This window comes from Punica granatum, chromosome 8 (genome assembly GCF_007655135.1).
Source record: "Punica granatum isolate Tunisia-2019 chromosome 8, ASM765513v2, whole genome shotgun sequence".
Lineage (NCBI taxonomy): Eukaryota > Viridiplantae > Streptophyta > Magnoliopsida > Myrtales > Lythraceae > Punica > Punica granatum.
In genome coordinates, this window is record NC_045134.1 from 18,589,517 (window position 1) to 18,609,472 (window position 19,956).

At 37.3% G+C, this 19,956-nt stretch overlaps 2 protein-coding genes across 3 annotated transcripts; one reads left to right on the forward strand and one right to left on the reverse strand.

The window, feature by feature from the left end:
• Positions 1 to 720: 720 nt before the first annotated feature.
• LOC116188799 lies at positions 721 to 14,829 on the reverse strand. Its single transcript, XM_031518270.1, has 4 exons — positions 14,752 to 14,829; positions 3,240 to 3,474; positions 2,420 to 2,712; positions 721 to 2,196 (listed from the first exon to the last, which is right to left on the reverse strand). Exons 1-4 carry the CDS (start codon positions 14,827 to 14,829, stop codon positions 2,191 to 2,193), a joined length of 612 nt encoding a protein of 203 aa, XP_031374130.1. The 3' UTR covers positions 721 to 2,190.
• A 3,378-nt stretch (positions 14,830 to 18,207) lies between these two features.
• On the forward strand, positions 18,208 to 19,617 carry LOC116189614 (photosystem II reaction center W protein, chloroplastic-like). Of its 2 annotated transcripts, none has more exons than XM_031519342.1 (2): positions 18,208 to 18,463; positions 19,110 to 19,617. In XM_031519342.1, the coding sequence occupies exons 1-2, from the start codon at positions 18,361 to 18,363 to the stop codon at positions 19,415 to 19,417; spliced, it is 411 nt and encodes a 136-aa protein (XP_031375202.1). In that variant the 5' UTR covers positions 18,208 to 18,360; the 3' UTR covers positions 19,418 to 19,617. The 2 variants fall into 2 exon arrangements, with proteins under 2 accessions (XP_031375202.1, XP_031375201.1); XM_031519341.1 differs by having other exon boundaries at positions 18,241 to 18,463; positions 19,068 to 19,617.
• Positions 19,618 to 19,956: the final 339 nt, after the last annotated feature.

Below are 19,956 nucleotides of genomic sequence, written 5' to 3' on the forward strand. Positions count from 1 at the left end.
TCCTTCAATGGCAACAAATTGCTCAAATCATATATGGGATGGTTATCCGAACTAGTGATGCCACGACATGAGAGAATATACTGGTAAACACAGTGTCGCCGAACTTAGAGCTCGATCCTGCACAAATAGTACAACCAATAATAAGCTTAAGCCTCTTGAACAAGTTCTATGATACCAATGAAGAAAAATCTTACCTCCAGCAGCATCTTGAGCTGCTCGGCATCAGTTTTCCCCCAAGAGTTGCCCGACTTCTTCTCAATAATAACTTTGAGCCAATCGTAGAGGAGCCAAGGAATCAATGTGGATAGTCCATGCCAATTAGGAGTCTCCTTGCCTAAATTTTTTCTCAATAAAATAGCGGTCTCCCTTATCATCATCATCGCATAATTGTTCTAGCTTATCTCTTACCAGTGAAACAGAAAGCACCGCAATTGATTGAAAAGGAAGGAGTGAAGCCTTTCTGGTTTCTGCAGAAGAAAGGAGACGCTTTTGCTAACTATTGCATTATTTATGGAGTAAATAGCAATAAAACGAAAGAGTAGGCCGAAGGATCTAATTCATTGGATTAATTGCAGATATTCCCCATTACAGGGAACCGACAAATCTATCCATAGACGTCAATTGATGTTTGGTGATCCCATCGTACTCATCATCCATTATTATGACTTTCGGGTGGACATAAATCATGAAACATCGATTTTCCCGAGCGAGAGCACGGTATTACAGCAAAACATCATCAGTTTCCAACTTATTAGACCATTCAGTTTTCGAAACAGACAGTCAAATTGCCAAATAACAGCAAAAGGGGTAAAAAGGAAGATCCACCTACAGGTTTCTTCAAACTACCCGACTAAGATCTATAAGCAAAAGGTCACAAGGCAGCTAGCTCTATCTCATGAATATCAAATCGCATATCAGAGATAGTAGAAGTAAACATCAAATGATAAATCTTGCTGCTTCCTACTTCGTTTTCGTCAAAATCAGATGGCGCTTAGTCTTCACAAGAGAGCACTCCCACTATAACAACCTCCAATTGAAGTCCCTGAAACCGCGCCACGTGCATATCTACAAGATCTCTCCATTGTTGGTCTGTACAATAAGCCATTCTGTACCTAGCACTGGGTTCAGTATTTACTTCATCCACTGATCTTCAACAAGCAGATGTCCTTAATACCCATTCCAAGCTCATTCCATCTATTTCTTTCCGGTGGTTTTAGTTTTTGAGGGCCAGCCTCATAATCGTTGAAAGACACTGTTCCTCCTCAAATTCATGCCTCGACCGACCAGTTCAGCAGAACTTGGATCTTTCTTTGTCCCCCATTGGAGGACACGCTTGAGCTGCAACTCTCCCACTATTTCATCCATGAATTTATCCACTCTATCACGGTTCTCATCCTCTTGTTTCTCTTTCGAGGCAATATTCAAGCGCGAAAAGACGCTTTTCCGTATGAGAGGAGTGTCACTGTAAAGACCTCTGATGCTGGGAATTTCCTCACTGTCAGTACTTTGACCACCAAAAATAGGCACTGGAATATACAGATCAGAGTCAGACAAATGGTCATCTCCACCAATATCAGAACGAGAAGATAGGATCCGATCATCAAGAGGCAAGAGTTTGCCCTCTTCAAGGTCTGTTTCATCATCAGAGGGCACAGGCAAGGGTATGAAATCACCAAGGTCATCAATCAAATTAGAACTGTTATCCCCTTTTATCATCACGGAATCATGGTCTGGATGACTTCTCATCGATAAGTTCAAGGAGCTCTGGCTTATCTGAGGTGATGACGAATAGTTAGGACTTGAAGCCTCGGGTTTGTCCAAGCAAGTTGTCTTGGTAACTTGCTGAAGAGTTGAAACCGCATCCATAGGAATAGATGTTTCAGAATTTGAGTTCCACGATGACCTATGGCATTTGCTTCTGAATTCTCTCAGTGTAAACAAATTCGAGTCCCTCGAAATCTTCCTCGAGATAAACAAGTGAAGGAGTTGCTTAACCTAAACAGAGAAAATCTGAAACCAATATAAAGCTCAGAAAGGAACTATCCTGATCTTACACATAACATGAGCTAAACCAGATACCTGATATCTGGACAGACCGAGATGGAACTTCTTGGTGCCAAAATAGTTATCTTTGATAGCATAAGAAAACTCCTGTTAAGAAAGTGGATCACAATTCCAGATTCTCTTGACTCAGACCTGAAAAAATAACATGAAACAAGGGAGTCAATGAATGAGATATAAGAATACTAAAACAAGTACGAGATACCAGCAAAGCGAGGCAGCCTAGGGGTGGAATGGAACCTTAGCTTCAGCAGCCTAAAATGACGGAGGTCCTAGTCCAACCTCTCCCAACAAATAGGGCTCACATAAAACAGTGCAAGAGCTCAAGATGATACCTGAAATCAAAATTCGATATTACCTGAGCAGGGAAGTGCTTCCCAGATAAGCCATAGGCAGAGGGAACAATATTGATCTCGCCATCGGAAGCTGCCTTGAAAACTCCATAAAGCTTTCTTCGCTCATACTCAAACGGGAACAAAACCATACCGGCTTTGACATTCTTCACAAACTCAGTGGACGAAGATGGAAGCCCAAAGAGCTTCTTCCTGAGGCACTCTTTCTTAGTACGGGTATTCGACATGAAGATTGCACCACACTCGGGAAGCAACCCAGAGACGACACTCCTGAGCTTTTCACCTGTAAACTCCATACCTACATCAAATAGCAATCAAACGATCAAATCTTACTTAGGTTAACGAATTATGAGAGCAACATTTCTTAATGATAATGCTAAGTTCAGCTGGCCAACACGAACTTCAGCAAACAGAAACTAATGCTGCTGCTACAGATACATCGGAGGACCATGACACCGAGCACAGAAAGATCAACTAATTAGCCGATTTACCAGAACACTGCAAGTTTCACTCATTAGTAAGAATTTCGACTTATAACAGCAACGGAAATGGGGTTGTTAACATTCAGAGAATCATCAATGAGCATCGGTAACATTCAGATGGGAACACGTTCCAACGAAGACTAATGTGCATCTGCACTGATGAAACAATCGCACCGAAAATTTTAGTTTCACTAGAAATTGAGGGGAAACTCCATTAACGTTCCTCATTTCCAGCAACCGAAAAACCAGAACCTCAATGGCGGACTGAACCAACACCTAGAACCTTAACGAATGCATTAAACGGAAGGGACGATGGAACGGGGGGGCGGGGGGGCAAATTTACCAGTGAATGCGAGCTTCACCGACAGGCGATGGAGCAAAACTTTCCGCACAGAAGAACCTACGGAGATCCCGAAATCGAAGCTCTCTCTGTAGAAGATCTCCGAGCGGAAATTCGGAGCAGAGAATCGGAAGTGAGGCGTCCGGCGAGAGAGAGAGAGGGCAGAGTGGAGGAAGGAGGCAGATGACTGCAGTGCTCGGTAGTAAACGTGCTGGTCCAACAGAACCTTGGAACCGCACTGTTGGGTGTTATCAACCGTCGGATTCAGATGTAGGGGATCTCAGACGTTGGATGAAGCTACTGTGGCCCCTACCTTTTCCCGCGTGGAAATTTTGTCCCACGCGCCCGGGGACGGCTTCAGCTCGGACTCGGAGCTGCCCCGCTCCCGACCCGAACCCACCCAAAACAAAAGCCACTTCCAGCCGCCCTTTCGTTATCGAATCAACAAAGGAAAAATTATACGTAGAGCCGAACATCATGAAATTTTGAAAATTTTCATCAGGTATTATATACAGTAATATTTTCACCAAATCACATTATATTTTAAAATTTTTACACGGCATTGCACACGATTAATTTTTTGAGTCTTGAGTTTGCCTTGTCGAGGCTGATGGACCCCTGCACAAGGTTCACGAGCCAGAGCAAACCTAACCCTGAACCATACGTGCCCTAGGTTGTTCGAGATGGAATTGGAAGAAGCATATCACAACAAACATCTTGTCGAGCATTATTGGGTCCTTATTTTATCTTGCACTAATGGTTTAGCTTCCAATAAACTGTGTCTCAACTTAGAATGCGTTTGGTATGCGAAAATCTATTCACATTTCTGGAAATGTGAATTTATTTTCCTTGTGCCCCCAATATCCCCATGTTCGGTTGCACCATTTCCCCACCTAGATGGTAATCCACATTCTTACTTGGATGGTAAGCTACATTCCCATCAGGGAGTGGGAAGGTGAATTCCCACCAAGGTGGTAATCTTTGGGAATGCCAAATTATGAGACTACACTCATCTTCTTCCTGCCCTCCTCCCTCTTAATGCCTTACATTGTTGGAAACCAAGAAGAAGTGGCGGCGGCATCCATCATAATTGTCGATGAAGCTTCATCAAAAGTAGAGAGGGCTCGATTGAGCCGTCTGTGGCTTCGATTCAAACCACAGAGTCTACTTCGAAGTAGCACACAGAGGGCTCAATTAAGCCCCCTATGCTTCGGGTGAAGCTTCATGGGCAGGGGCTATGGAGACCGCCGCATCATAAGCTTCATAGGCTCCGGCTGCCACTCATTCTCCCATCTTGGCATAGCGTCCTAGTTCAAGTTGAAGACACAAATTAAATATAAAGTTGTGAGAACTTCAATAAACAAAATTGAAAGACCTAAATTATCATGAATGATTCAAAAATAAAGCAACATCATATATTGATAGGATTATCTATAGGATCTAGATAATGTTCGTAGAGTTAAAATTCATAGAGTTGTATAATGAGGGAATACAAATAATTAATAGTTAGAGAAGACAAATTCCGTTTCAATCAGTCCCCAATAATAAGTTTGGACGAAAACAATTGTTGCAGATTTTCTATGCATATGTAATAGGAGTTTGGGAATCTAATGCATACACAAGTATGTACACATCTGGACATTGCATACATAGTTAGCATGTTTGGGAGGTACTTAAGTAATTTCGGTGTGGATCATTTTGGTAAGAAGCCAAATTTTTAGAGAACAAAGTGTTTTATGCTCACTAAATCAATTCATTTTGGCATCATTAAGGTTTTTGATTATGATGGATGCCCAAATAGTTTAAGATCCATGTTTGTATATGTTTATCTGTTGGCTGGAGGAGCCATCTCTTGAAAGAGTGATAAGTAAACGCTTGCCACTACTTCAATGATGAAGGCAGAGTTCATAGTTATTTTGTGGAATCTAATTATGGAATATAATTGCAAAATTTTGTCACTGGTTGCGAATTATGTACAATGTTGAAAGACCACTAAAGTTATTCTATGACAATAAATTGGCAGTCTTATATTTTGACAACAACACAAAGTGGTAAGTTATCTTAGAGCACATCGGTATAACTTTCATGCTTGCGAATCGGCTCACTAAAGCTTTAACCCCTCGGTTTTTCATGAGCATGTTGCTCATACGGGTATTATGTCTCGTGAGGATACTATGGTCTAATTGGAGGTTGTATTTTGATTATCGTATTACATTATGATTATTTTCTGCATAATAAAATTTATACAAACTATAGTTTACAGTTTATTACAGTCAGCATTAATTATGTTTGATATCACTAAGGATTATAATGGATCACTTGGAAATAGGCATGTTCAGATCACATTACATGTAATGTAATTGACATATGTGATGCATTCTACGCACCCATATTTAATCTATGTTATTGGATGTATTAACATATGTGATCATTGATGGGTCTAGTCATGATACATATGTGACGGATATCGCTTTGGTCCCTTATTGATATGTTCAGTGGACCAGATTATTTGAGATGTTTGTAAGGATAACAATTAAAGAGTACTCATGAGGTTAATTGTAATGCATAACTAGTATTATCAGAATCGGACCCAATGATGAACCGGAAGGGGTATGGGTTCATGGGTTTATAAGTCCAACCAGGGATTCGATGGGTCGGATCGCGCGTTTAATTAAAATAAAATAAAATAAATATTCGTATTATTAAAAAAATTATGATAATTAAGATATAAGTATGATGATTTCAAAGAAATATAAGAATAATGTAAGAAAATATCTATATTTAATATTTCTTACACCAAAATAAATATTGGATTTTAATAAGTACTTAAAAGTAGAGGTTAAATAATAAGAAAGCAGTGGTGGCTTGACTGGTAGTATGCTATGGAAAGCAAGAGGCCATGAGTTCAAATCCTTACACAACTAAGGAATTTTTACACTAAATAAAAAATCCATAAAATCGACCGTTTCAATGGAATTTTGCTCAAAACTGACCAGTTTAATAGGTCCAGCGGTTCAAATCTGCAATTTGAATTTTCAGGCCAATTGGACCGAACATGGTGCCGGTTCTCAGTCCAACCGGCCGATCCGGTCCATTTCTGATAACAATGTGTATAACTCTTGGTGAAATATATGTCGGCCCAAGTGAGAGATTCGATGTGGCTCGACATATGCATTAATCGTTATGTATTATGGGTTATCCTAATTGTAGGCCTGATTAAGTGATCAAATAAAGTTTAAAATAATGGACCTTAATGATATATTGGTAAAATATGGGAATTAATGTGCAGATATAGTAATGTAATTTATGGTTCTATGATGGCTGAATTAGAAATTATATAACCTCACGGACTTAGATGCAATTGAGGGATTATGATTCTCGAGTTGTATGTTAAAAGGTAGTTTCCTGGGGCCCTATTACTCACCAGACTAACACAGCCTTTGCATATTGACTTGGAAGACTACATACTCGTCCTTTGCTCACACAATCCACACTAGGTACGTTTCCGATTTGGTTAATATCTCCATGATTTAGCATGTGTAATTTGGGGTTTTAGGAATTCGATTTTCTAACAGTAACATCTTGTAGGATGTCTACTAGTAAATAGTAAAGCTTGTAAAAGTGATGAATTCAGAGTTAGATAATAATATCTTATAATGCAAATAAATGCAAATATTGCCCATAGGACTTGCGTAACAACGACAATGATATAAAATGAAAGAAGACCTTTAATGGTCATTCCTAAAAAAAAAAAATTATGTTGGCCCATTATACTACATTTTATATGCAATGGATATATAAGATTTTTTTTTCCAAATGATTGAGTTATAATAATCACTTATTTTAGGCAAATATAAAAAAAGGTTTATACAGAAAAAATGAAATTTTTGTACAGAAATTTCATTTTTATATTGAGAAAGAGCAACGTACTTGTGCTACACATGCAAAATTACAATAAAAATCATATAGATGAAAGAAGATTTTATTTTATTCTTTTGAAAGAAGCTTTAATTAGATTATGGATGAATAGAATAATTATTTAGTAGCGGAAAAGAGATTAGAAAGCACCTATGGATTTAACATTAGAAGTTGAGAGAGAAAAGATTCTGCTCGAGAAGAAAAGACTTTTTCACCTTCCCTGCCCATCTTAAATTATACATGAATATGTAAAATCAACATGGAGTCTGCTCATATTTTTCAGATTTAAATCGTAAGGACTACCGAAAATGACATTGTGATATGAGCAAATCATCAACTATTGATTTTTTTTTTCATTTAATGCTGAGTTGGGCTTCTTTTAAGTCTTCTTGGGTACAAGATGGATACAGCTGCAACATATAGATTTTATAGGCTGCAGAGGAGACAAATACTTCAAGAACGAAGATCAAGGCGTAGACAAATGAATGTGAACCATATCCAGAATAATGAATCCAACAAGTATCAAGCAGAGGCAAGAGTGCCCCCAGCCACCACCCACCCAACGAGAAAAGAGAGTCAGGGAGAAACCTGCCCTTTCACTCTGCCTCAATTAATATTAAACTATACATTATAATTTATAGGTTATATAACGCATATCCCATGCTGTGTACCGGCATATACCTAATTTTAGTAAGAATTAAAGTAAATATTAAGATTTTCTATATATTTTTTATGCACATTTTACATATCTCTATAATATATAAAAGTCAGCAAGTGGAGACGTGATTGCTCCACATAAGCCAAATCACAAACCGTCAGCTCCACTCGATTAGCTTTTCAGTTCTTGTTAAATAAACTTGTACTAAATACTTCATTTGCGTTATATTCAACGTATTTGTCTATATCCTTTGTATGTAATCTATATATATGAAAATAAAGTACGAACTGAATTCTCACACCGCCACATCATTAAAAATGAAAAATAGAGCTCCCTCGCTTTAACACGTCATCACTTATATATTAAGGAATCTTTTACCGTTAATTATGCAATAGAATATATATATATATATATTATTTGCATAATCGTCATTCATATATTATAGCGATCGAATTGCCATTCGTATAGATTGTAGCAAAATATAAAGTAGGAAGCCAATATTAACGAAGACTTATAATATTTATAGAGTTGCCTTTTACATTATGAGCAAATGTATTCTTATAATATTAACTAAAATCAAATTGTTGTTTATACAATATTGTGTGCTTATAATGTTGCCGTTCATATTGTGTCGTTGGTATATATATATATATATATATAGTCTGTGCGACGGACCAGTTCATTTTAACTGTTTTCCAAATTTCACCATGTCCCTCAAAGACCAAAACATAACTCATGGCTTAACATTGCAAATCAAAACACACAATTACAAAATTGCTTTAGGCTCCATCCCTTTAGCTCTTGTGTACATAGTCCATTACAAAACGATGATCTCAGCATTTGCAACTAAAGCCTTTAAACATGGTCCCAAAGGAGAAACCCTCCTTTGATGTATAATCTATTCTTATTCTTAGTTCCAGTAATTCGTATAGGTCATCACATCTAGGACCGCCTTCATGGCTGGTAGTATCTCATCTTGTGTTCTTCCTTAAGTGTCTAGTTGCATACTGTATACAATAAACTGAAGCTGGTAAACAATGGAGAACATAGCCCTAGCGTAGGTCTCTCTAGTGTCTAATTCTATAATACCACAATGTACTGATGCTAGTCAAAGAGGTAATGTCATGAAGCTCTAATGTCCATTCGGCAGCTCTAATGGACCCTACACATTCTAATCCTTAAGTGCGGTGCTCCAAGCCTACTGAACCCAGGTAGTAAGTCCCGACGGTTAGGGTTGTTTTTTGGTTATAACCAAGGGAGTAATGGTGTAAGGATACGGTCTAAGTAGATGGAGGTTATTTGCGTAACTCGGAGTAGAGTTATCTTCATACATTACTGTTCGCTCTAGGTACAGCAGTTGGGGTAGGAGTTAGATCCCTGTGAGAGCCTTATTGAGTTTGTCTATGTGCTATTACTGTTAAATCTAGGTACAGCAGTTGGGTAAGGTACGTTCTAGATCTGAAAAGGAAACACAGTGTGAGGCTTCTTCCAGCGTCCAGGTATGTCTTAGATCTTGATCTTGAGAGAAGCTAGGGTGAGAGAGTAAGTTCAGTTTAGCATTTCAGAACCACTTAGCTATTGGTCTATGATCTCTAGAAACTTCGTCTAGGTATAGATTAGTATACTGAAAGGTAAGGAATTGATATGTTGTTTGAATATCTTGATAAATATTTGTGAAACTGGAAGATTTATTGTTTTCAAAATATGGATTGGCTTAGAGCAAGTTCATCGAGTACATGTCCTTCTGAAAACTCTTTCAATAATGATTTTGTTCTCAACAAAGAAGAGGTCAATTTGGAATGCTTTGATAAATCTATCGATGATTCGAAAATCCCAAGAATCGCTTCAAAACAGATTTATAAAAACTCAAAATTCCAACAAATATTTTCAAAAACTGATTACACCATTACCACCGAGGAAAGGGACATCCCCTTAAAAAACTCATCACAAACCATAAAGCTCTTGACCCAAGAGTCATTGAAAAAACATGAGGGAAAATACAACTTCATCCATATAGGGCTCTTCCAAGTAGGCATAAAACCCCTAACCTGAGAAGACTTAGATACCTCAGTACTTTTAGTGCTTAGGGATACTAGGCTTTTGAAGTACCATGAATCCATCCTTGGAACGGTTGAGACTAATCTGTGCGAGGGACCAATCCATTTTAACTATTTTCCAAATTTCACCATGTCCCTCAAAGACCAAAACATAACTCATGGCTTAACATTGCAAATCAAAACACACAATTACAAAATTGTTTTAGGCTCCATCCCTTTAGTCCTTGTGTACAGAGTCCATTACGAAACGATGGTCTCAGCATTTGCAACCAAAGCCTTTAAACATAGTCCCAAAGGAGAAACCCTCCCATTGTCGGGTCAAACACTGTAGTCCCCAAACCAATTAGGTGGAATGAGGTAACTCTTCCTGATGAATGGGTCTTAGAAGACGCAGTTGCCCTTGAAAAAATTCAAAATGAGGAACCTAGTTGAGTGAGCCAGTTCCAAGATGGGAGAGTTTCCATAAGCTTTCGGCATATGAGATTAGTCGACGTATAGTCAACATCTAACCCTTCGATAGGATCTTCCTTTAGGAGCCCTGAGCCAAGAAGAAGATCATTTAGTGTTGCTCCATCAGCAAACACTTTTCAAACAGCTATTGAAACCCCTCCTAGGCCTGCCAACCTTAGAGGATTAAGTAGTGTCGCCACAAATATTCCTAGGCTAGTATACTCTATCCAAAACACAGATGAAACTAAGTCTTCACCCCCATCACCAACATTTTCATCCATAACCGATAGCACCAGGATCAATCCTAATCCTGAGATCTATGTGATAGAAAAATCCTTCACATTAGCATCTGCCATCCTTAAGAAAGATTTCTGCTCCAAAGAAAATGAAAATAGGAGGAATTGGTTGCATAGTGTCTTCTCAGAAAAATACGTAAAGACAACAATGCAAGATCAGTGGATAAAATTCATGGAGAAAAACAAGAAAAATATCCTTTTCTGGGACTGGTTTAGCCAAGTCTACATGGAAGAAAAGGCCATTAAATTCACTGAAAAAACCATAACTTGGAAACTACCTTTTAACAAAACCATAGTTTCCTCAAAACCTCATCCCAAATATGTTGAGCCTATAGAGCTTGAACAAACCAAAAACCTTAGGCTACTCAACATGATGATCAGAAATACCCGAGCCATAGAGCATGAAAACCGGGAAAAAGAAAGAAAACAAATTGAGTCAGAACTTGGCCAAAAACTCTATGAGTTGCAAAAAGAAGTAAAAACTCTAAAAAAGAATGAAAAGCTGGTTCAGACCTTGGATAACACTAAACCCAAACCTGAATGTAAAAGCCAGGAATTCACATTTCAAAAATACTTCCTAAAACCTACAATAAGTGTACATGACTTCCAGATGGAAGCAACTGTCTTGTTGGATACAAGTGCAGACGCAAATTGTGTGAGGGAGGATTAATTCCTTTAAAATATTGTGAAAACACTCAAGAATCATTACGATCTGCAAGTAATGATAAACTAAAAATCACATATAAAATTGCAGAAGCAGAAGTAAAATATGAAGATTCAACATACAAAACTGGATTCCTAGTCGTAATTTACTTAAAAAATGAAGTCATATTAGGAACCCCATTCATCCAGCTCATCAAACCGTTCCTTTTCACCAACTCAGGCATAAAAACGGTGTATTTAGGAAGCAAAACCATTTTCCCTTTCATAACAAAACCTGTAACCAGGAATCTGGACATGATACAGGCTGCCGAAAGGCAGATCAAATGGGTAAAAGATGAAATTTCACACCATAAAGTTGAAAATCTACTCTAAAAACCATATTTGAAACAAAAAAATCCATAATCTCAACAGCCTGATACAGAAGTTAGTCTGTGGAGAAACACCAAATGCTTTCTGGGGTAGAAAGCAACATGTCATTAATCTACCTTATGAAAAGGATTTCGATGAGAAAAATATCCCAACAAAAGCCAGACCCATCTAGATGAATCAAGAGTTGGAAAAACACAGTAAATTGGAAATACAGAAACTCTTGAACAAAAAATTGATTAGACCTAGCAAGTCTCCCTGGAGTTGTTCAGCTTTCTACGTGAACAAAAACGTTGAACTTGAAAGAGGAGTCCCCAGGTTAGTAATCAATTACAAACCATTGAACCAAATCTTACGGTGGATTAGGTACCCAATACCTAACAAAAAAGATTTGCTTCAAAAACTTCATGATTCAAAAATATTTTCAAAATTCGACATGAAGTCAGGTTTTTGGCAAATTCAAATAACCGAAAATGATAAATACAAAACTGCATTCACAGTCCCTTTCGGGCAGTACGAATGGAATGTAATACCTTTTGGGCTCAAAAACGCCCCATCAGAATTTCAGAAAATCATGAATGACATTTTTTGTGCATACTCAGATTTTATCATTGTATACATCGACGATGTCCTCATATTTTCCAAAACCATTGATTCTCATTTTAAACATGTGAACCATTTCATGAGAATCACATCAAAAAATGGCCTGACTGTGTCTCCGACAAAAGTCTGCATTTTCCAAACAAAAATTCGATTTCTAGGGCATAACATCAGCAGGGGCACCATAATCCTCATTAACAGGTCCATCCAGTTTGCTGATAAGTTCCCTGACCAGATCCATGATAAAAAATAGTTACAGAGATTCTTAGGAAGTCTTAACTATGTTGTAGACTTTTTCCCTGGCCTGAGTAGGCTCTGTAAACCCCTCCATAACAGGTTAAAAAATTCTCCTCCACCATGGATGGATGAACAAACCGAAATTGTGAAGCAAATCAAGCTTCAAATCAAATCACTGCCTTGTTTACACTTGGCAAACCCAATTGCAAAAAAGATTGTTAAAATAGACGCCTCTGAAGAAGGATACGAAGGAATCTTGAAACAATCCAAAAATGGCAAAGAACAGGTTGTCCAGTTCACTTCAAAGCATTGGAATCAAACCCAGAAGAATTACTCCACTATTAAAAAAGAAATTCTTTCCGTGGTTTTATGCATTTCGAAATTTCAATTTGATCTTTTAAACCAAAGGTTTTTACTTCGGATTGATTGCAAATCTGCAAAGAAAGTTCTACAAAAAGATGTTCAAAACATTGCATCAAAACAGATTTTTGCCAGATAGTAAGCAATCTTGAGTATCTTTGATTTTGCATCGAATTCATAAAAGGAGAGGCTAATAGTCTCCCTGATTTCCTAACAAGAGAATTCCTGCAGGTTCCACCATAAGCATGAGGACTCGATCCTCCAAAAAAGAGGCATCGGCCTCAAAACAGCTAGCTCCTAGCCAGTCGATCAAAAAAGAGGAGCAATCCTCAAAACAGGTGGCTACTAGCCAACTCTCCTTTGGACAGATCACTGTGGATAGCTAGATTAAAACCTATCGACAGACCCTCCAATAGGAGATCGATAAGCAGGGCTGCATGTAAATCCTACCAGGTAAAATTCCTAAACTAAAGAAGGAGAAACAAACTCTTGAAAAACAGAGTGCATCTCCTCAAAATCTCGATAATAATGTCGTAGTCCAGCAATGGATTACTGTATTAAAAGATAAACCAGAATTAGTACAAGTGCTATCTGGAATACCTCCTCCTAAGCTTGAGACTAGCAAAGGAGAGAGTTTTGGACAGATTGTTCAAAAAGCAGAAAAAAGTCTCAAAACATTTTCCGATAAAGAAACCAGCTCTTCAAAAACAACACCTTGGTTTCTAAAATCATTATTTCAAACTGTTTTGATTATGGAAGAAGGTTTTTACCATGAAAACCCCTTCTTCGCAGCACTAAAATTGTTTCCTAAAAATTGGTGTTTTCGGCCAATGGATATTTCAAAAACTCGGGAATACTATGAGAAAATTCTGAGTGAAAGGGGTTCAGTTGAATTCAAACACCACCTTGTCCCTGGTTCATCAAACACCATATCTCACTCTACTGCCAAAATACAGAAAGTCATCCACCCAAAAGAATGGAATGAGGGAAAACCATATCAAATCCAAAAATTCCAAGCCAGATTCTCATCTAACCTCCCACATAATTCCATGTATTCATACTGGGATTACCGACAAGCCTGGTACAACGCATTTTTGTACCAAAACCATAAGTTCAGACACACCTAGCTTATCTTTTTCCATTCCAAAACACCAGCCATATTCCCCTACTGGTTTGCCCATTGGTGGTCACTCTGGAGTCCAATTCCAGATATACTACCCCCCATAATCCATGAAGCATATACCACATTTGCTTCTCGTTTCAAACCTCAGGGGAACCAAACCATATTTCCCGTACTTCTCCAATTCTACCAAATTTTTGGATTATCATGGGTTCACAACTGGACTTTCGGATACAAGCCCGATCAACAGACAGGCTTGCAGACACTGACCAAAAATTTCAAATGTAAGTGGTGGGTTAATTGAAGGTAAACCATCTTGACCACCAGTTTGTTCTCGATTGGTTCCGAAAAAATGCTTTAGTCTTAAACAAAGCACAAGTGGACCATCAAAGTTTTCTCCAGGTCAAAGCCAGAGCTTCCTCCTTCCTCTCAGCAGCAAAAACTGATGAGGATTACATAGGACGGCTAAGCTAGGTTCTCCTGAAACTCAAAGTTCTGAACACCACTACCTCGTCTGCATCAGATTCCCACAGGGAAGATGTTGGTAGTGATCTATCTTCAGATTAATTGCTAGCCTCAACACCCAGAGTCCGCCCACTGCTTCATCAAGTGGATCATAACCAGACAAAAGACCTTTCGGCTCACAGGCTATGCCCACTCAGCACAATCTCCGGAAGCGTCCAACCACTACTCCAGTGGTCCCAAAATGGACAAAAAACCTTTCGGTGAGCGTGCTCGACATAAAGCAGCATGCTGGCCCACTTTGCGACAAAAAAGGCACTGTAGGTACAGTTCTTCCACTGAGCTCGACAGTATCCCGCATGTGAGTGTACAGTCTAAAGCTGCACAGCGACAAGGCATCTTCCATCGCCTATAAAAGGGCCTTCCTTCAGCATTAGGGGGCATCACCTTCTCACACAATAATCTCTCTCTCTTTTCTTTCTTCTCATATGTAATCATCCGGCATGTAAAACCCGGATCCCCAACCTACCATTCTGTGTGTAAGTTCCAGTGTAAGCATGGGTTGAGTTCTTCGGGACTCTTCCCATTTTCTTTTAATGTTTTATTCTGTTTTCATCATCCTTATGTACTCCATCTTGCCCATCATGGGCTAAGTTTCTGAATAAATCTTCCATGTTGAACTAATATTTATGTTGATATTCCATTATATCATATTCTTGTTCTTTCAGTACTCTATGGTTATCCCTCAGTCGAGATCTTGGGTATATATATATATATATATACTGTGCGAGTTGAGCAAAGAAAGGCAAGCAAAGGGTACAAGTGCACCAATCAAGTAGACTCTCAATTCATGTTTTGTATGAACTAAATATACTTTAATTTGAGTTTGGTACATGCCTTTGCTTCTTTCCGATCGATATTTTGGCCGTAAGTCCTCTCTTCTCTCTTTCTTTTTCTTCTCAGTACGCAACCCCAGCAACCTTTTTAAATATTTTATAATTTTTCATTCAGAAAACTTAATCGAGTTGATTTGGTTTCATAAATTGATTTATCAAAATATGTTCACATGTGATATACTTGATTTTTTTTTTACTTTCCAGTAATTTTATGTTTTTTATGCATATATATTTATATATATGAAAATAAAGTTTCGAACAGAATTGTCACACCACTTACCACATCATCAAAAAATAAAATAGAGCTCATACTCGAATTCTCACGCCGTCACATTATCATTTATACTAAGGAAATTGTTATATTCTTATTATAGAAATTTTATTAATTAAATAAGCAATAAATATATAAGGCGCAACGTAATATATATAAGGGGATAAAATATGACATAAGGCACAATGGAATATATACAAGGGAACAAAATATGTAATAGAATATATAACATAAAAGATATAGTTGTCGCTTTAATTAAATATATAATTGTTGTTTTCTTACAATTTCATGTCTTTACATATAATAGTCATATGTTTAGCCAAAGTATCGGTTAAAGGAGAACAATATTCTATATATAATTCTAAACCTCTCTTTTCCTTTCTTCTCCAAAATTTTCTTTTCTTGGTTGAGTTTCATAGAATGAATTTTCTAATGCAAATTTCAAACTAATTGCTTCGATATTTTGATTGTTTTAATAATCTTCTCTGAATTTTTCTTTTTCTTGATTGAACTTTGATTTGTTGAATGAACATTATTCGAGATTGATTGTTTCAATATTGATTGTTTTGACAGGATCTCTATTCCAACTTTATTATGAACGTCACTTAAGTAACGATAAGACTTTTCTTATTTATTTTTATTCTTTAGTTGAATTTTAATTTGTAGAATGAATTTTTTTAACTAATTTCTTTTTCAAACTAATTTTTTTAATATTGATTGTTTTAATAAAATATTTATTTCAATTTTAGTATGATTATTGCTTTAGTAATTGAAAATCCTTCAATCATTTATATATATTAAGATCAAAATTTACATTAATTAACAATACGGATAATTTTTTATATTTCAATATTTCCACCTAGTAATATATAATAAAATATTATTTTCAAATTTTTTTTTTGATAATTGAAAAGATTTCTCTGGTTGTATGATATATATATATATATATATATATATATATTTAAATTCAATGTGTTAAATCTATAAATAGAAGACACGAAAGTTCATTTTATACATATCTTTGTACTGATCACTATAATTTTCTCTATATTGTAACCTTTACGGCGACGTTTGGACGTCATGATAGGATAGGAAATAAGAGAAGCAAAGAATCTTGATTTTAATGCAGGATAATTTTAATTCTAATCTTGTGTTTGGAGCAAATTAGGATACGTGAGTTGAATATAGTCTTCGAATGACCAATATCTACCTATTTTTCCTTTTATAATTTCTTAATATTTTTTTTTCAAACACTTCAAAAAAATCCACAATCTTCTGAGGGAGGGAATTAGTTGTGGCTGGACGCAGGCCACCAGACCTACGTTTGAGCTCAGCATGACTGGATGGCCAGTTGCTGGCGCAACCCCCACCTGCCGGGAATCTCCCGGCTCTAGAGAGAGCGGCATCCAGCCTCTGTTCCTTCCCTCCGTTGGTGCCGTGTCAACTGCTAGCGATGACGGCAGATTTGGCAAATTAGGTGCAAGCCTGGGGCTATTTTCGTCCTTTTAGTCTAAATAAAATCTTAATCAAGACCTAACCCACCCTTAAGCATGATATTGGCCTTAAACAGTAATCTTGTCCAATTCTCCTCAATTTCCTATCCAAATCACCACCAAATACTGGATAAGGATTTGCAATCCTATCATGTATTATATCTGGTCGACCAAACGCAATTTGTACGTGATTTTGTTGCTTTTTGTATGTACCTAACTATATATATACAAATTTATCACCTTTTACTACGTATCTTATTTCATTTTCATAAGACTGTTATACGTACTTATTTGCCATCGTTGTGACTTCTAACTCATTCACAATATGCCTATTATGTACATTCGATAGATATATATAGTTGTAACATCATTATTTATTCATATTCATTATACTTCCAAATGTGTTAATAATTTGTTTTTGTGATACAAAAATTGACAAGTAGTTATCACACAACGCTAATGTATCAACTAGTTATAATAAAACTAAAACAATAATAAAAGATTCAATTAGTTTATGGAATCTTAGATTTTTTTATTCCTAACTTTACGTCAAACTTAATAAAAAAATACATATATATATATATATTAGGATCAAAGTTTACATTATTTAACGATATTAATAAGTTTATATATTTTAAGAATTCTATCTTTAAGTTTCTTGCGGTCCTTATCTAGTTATTTTGTATTTTATATTTCCGGTGAGGATCCCCCAAATTCTTTATGGCCAGTTTGAAATTTGAAACTGATTTTAGAATTGTGATTTTGATTTTAACTCTACCTACTAAACAATAAAAACACACGTTTCCCAAGTTAAATTTATAATACCATCTCATTTGTCTTTTTCCACAATCAAAATCAAAATCAAAATCAAAATCAAAGTTATTTTAACTCTGAAATCAAACGCCTCCTTAATTTTCCATAATTAATTTTAGTAAATTATATTTCAGAACTTTCCATCAGCAACGAGAACCAATCGTTCCACCACGATGACTGGAATATGCTCTTCCACGGAGGCATATAGACCCAGACAATGTGACCGCTGACGGGGCAGAATTGGATCACGAGACACGTGGAAGAACGTGGTTGGTCAGGTTCAGATAAGTTGATAGCATGGACAGGAAACGAGTGGCTCGATAGTCTATAGTCTGATATGATACATGGCCAATAATTGCTCTCTCTCGACCGACGTAGAAGTAAGCTTTAATTTTCCTCACGTATAATCCATCCATCCATCCCCAGACCAATTCTTCCCCAGCCCATCAGAGAGAAGAGCTTCAATGGCCTCCGTTACCGCCACCGCCGTGCCGACCTCTATCGTCACCCGCTCTGCCGGCCTCTCTCTGAGGAGGTTGTCGGGAGTCACCTCCTCCCCGGTCCTTGGTAATCTGCCTAGCTTCTTCACTTGTGAAATGTAATAGGATTGAATTCCACCTATGATGTTATCGTAATTGATTTGGTTACTTGATGGTCACCCGGCGGGTTGCTTGGCCTTTGTCCGTTGCCTTCTCTGATCTACTACTGACAAGTCCTAATTCAGCAATTATTTTCTAATAATTGTTAGCTCGACATTGATCTCCAAGGAAGATCGGATCGAGCACGATATAGGGGTTATGCAATATATATGACTGATCTCTCGTCGATTTCAATGTGAGAAAATGTAATCGAAAGTATGTACACGCAATCCGAAATGTAAATAATTCGATGTTACCTGAGTTAGAATTTGAAACTATTGTGAAGTTTTTGAGGTTACCCTTCCTCTTCCTCTCGTACGTGATATAGAGTAGCTTGGAAATTTAATTAAATTAAATAATTAATTAGGATTATTCACAGTGCACGGTCTTTTGAGTTTCTGCATGCATCTTTCAAAATTCTGATACTTGTGAAATTTCCGACAATCATAACTGTCTTTTCTAAGAGGGTTAAGTTTGTCAGGTAATGGCGTAGTTATATAGTTTTTCATTGAAAAAACTTATCCACGTCTCAGTCATAACTCGAACTCGAACTCGAACTTCATCATCATGGGCAGGGTTGCCGGCGGTAGTAATGAAGGGAAGGGTGAGATGCAGCATGGATGGGAAGGCTTCCCCTGCCGGAACCTCAACCATGGGCATGAGCGCGTCTCTGATTGCAGCCATCTCCGCTGCCATGCTGTCAGGCCCTGCAATGGCACTGGTGGACGAGAGGATGAGCACCGAGGGGACTGGACTTCCCTTTGGCCTGAGCAACAACGTTCTCGGGTGGATCCTGTTTGGTGTTTTCGGGCTCATCTGGGCTCTCTACTTTACCTACACTTCCGGTCTCGATGAGGACGAGGAGTCAGGCCTGTCCCTTTAAGTTAAAAAATTTCTACCTTCCTTCTATATTGTTCAATTTCGTTCTGACTGATCCAAGTAGAAAATTTCAAAGAGTTTGCTCTTCTATGTGATCTGTTGTATCATACATATGTTTGCAGTATTTAAGTTTTATTCTTTGGTGTATCATTATAATATCTTATAAGAAGTTGCTAATCAAAGCTAATAAAATATGTTATAATACTCTTAGCCTATTGGTTGAGAGTACTCTCTATTGAGAGTCAACTTGATTGATCATGATCATGAGGTGCTTTCAATAAAAAGTGCTTCCATGAATCAATCAGTTTGTACTTATGGACCTTGCAGCCTGAGGAGTTAGATGATGATTTCCACACATTCAATTCTCATTATAGCAATTCTTATTTAAACAAAATCTTTTGAGAAGTGTCATGTTCTATAAAAGATTACATAATTGACAATTTGGTTTCCATGAGAGCCAACTTATAAGATTTGAACAACAATTAATATTTCATGGGAGCTGCCAACTTATGTCATGACACGGAAGCTTCCTAACATTTTGAG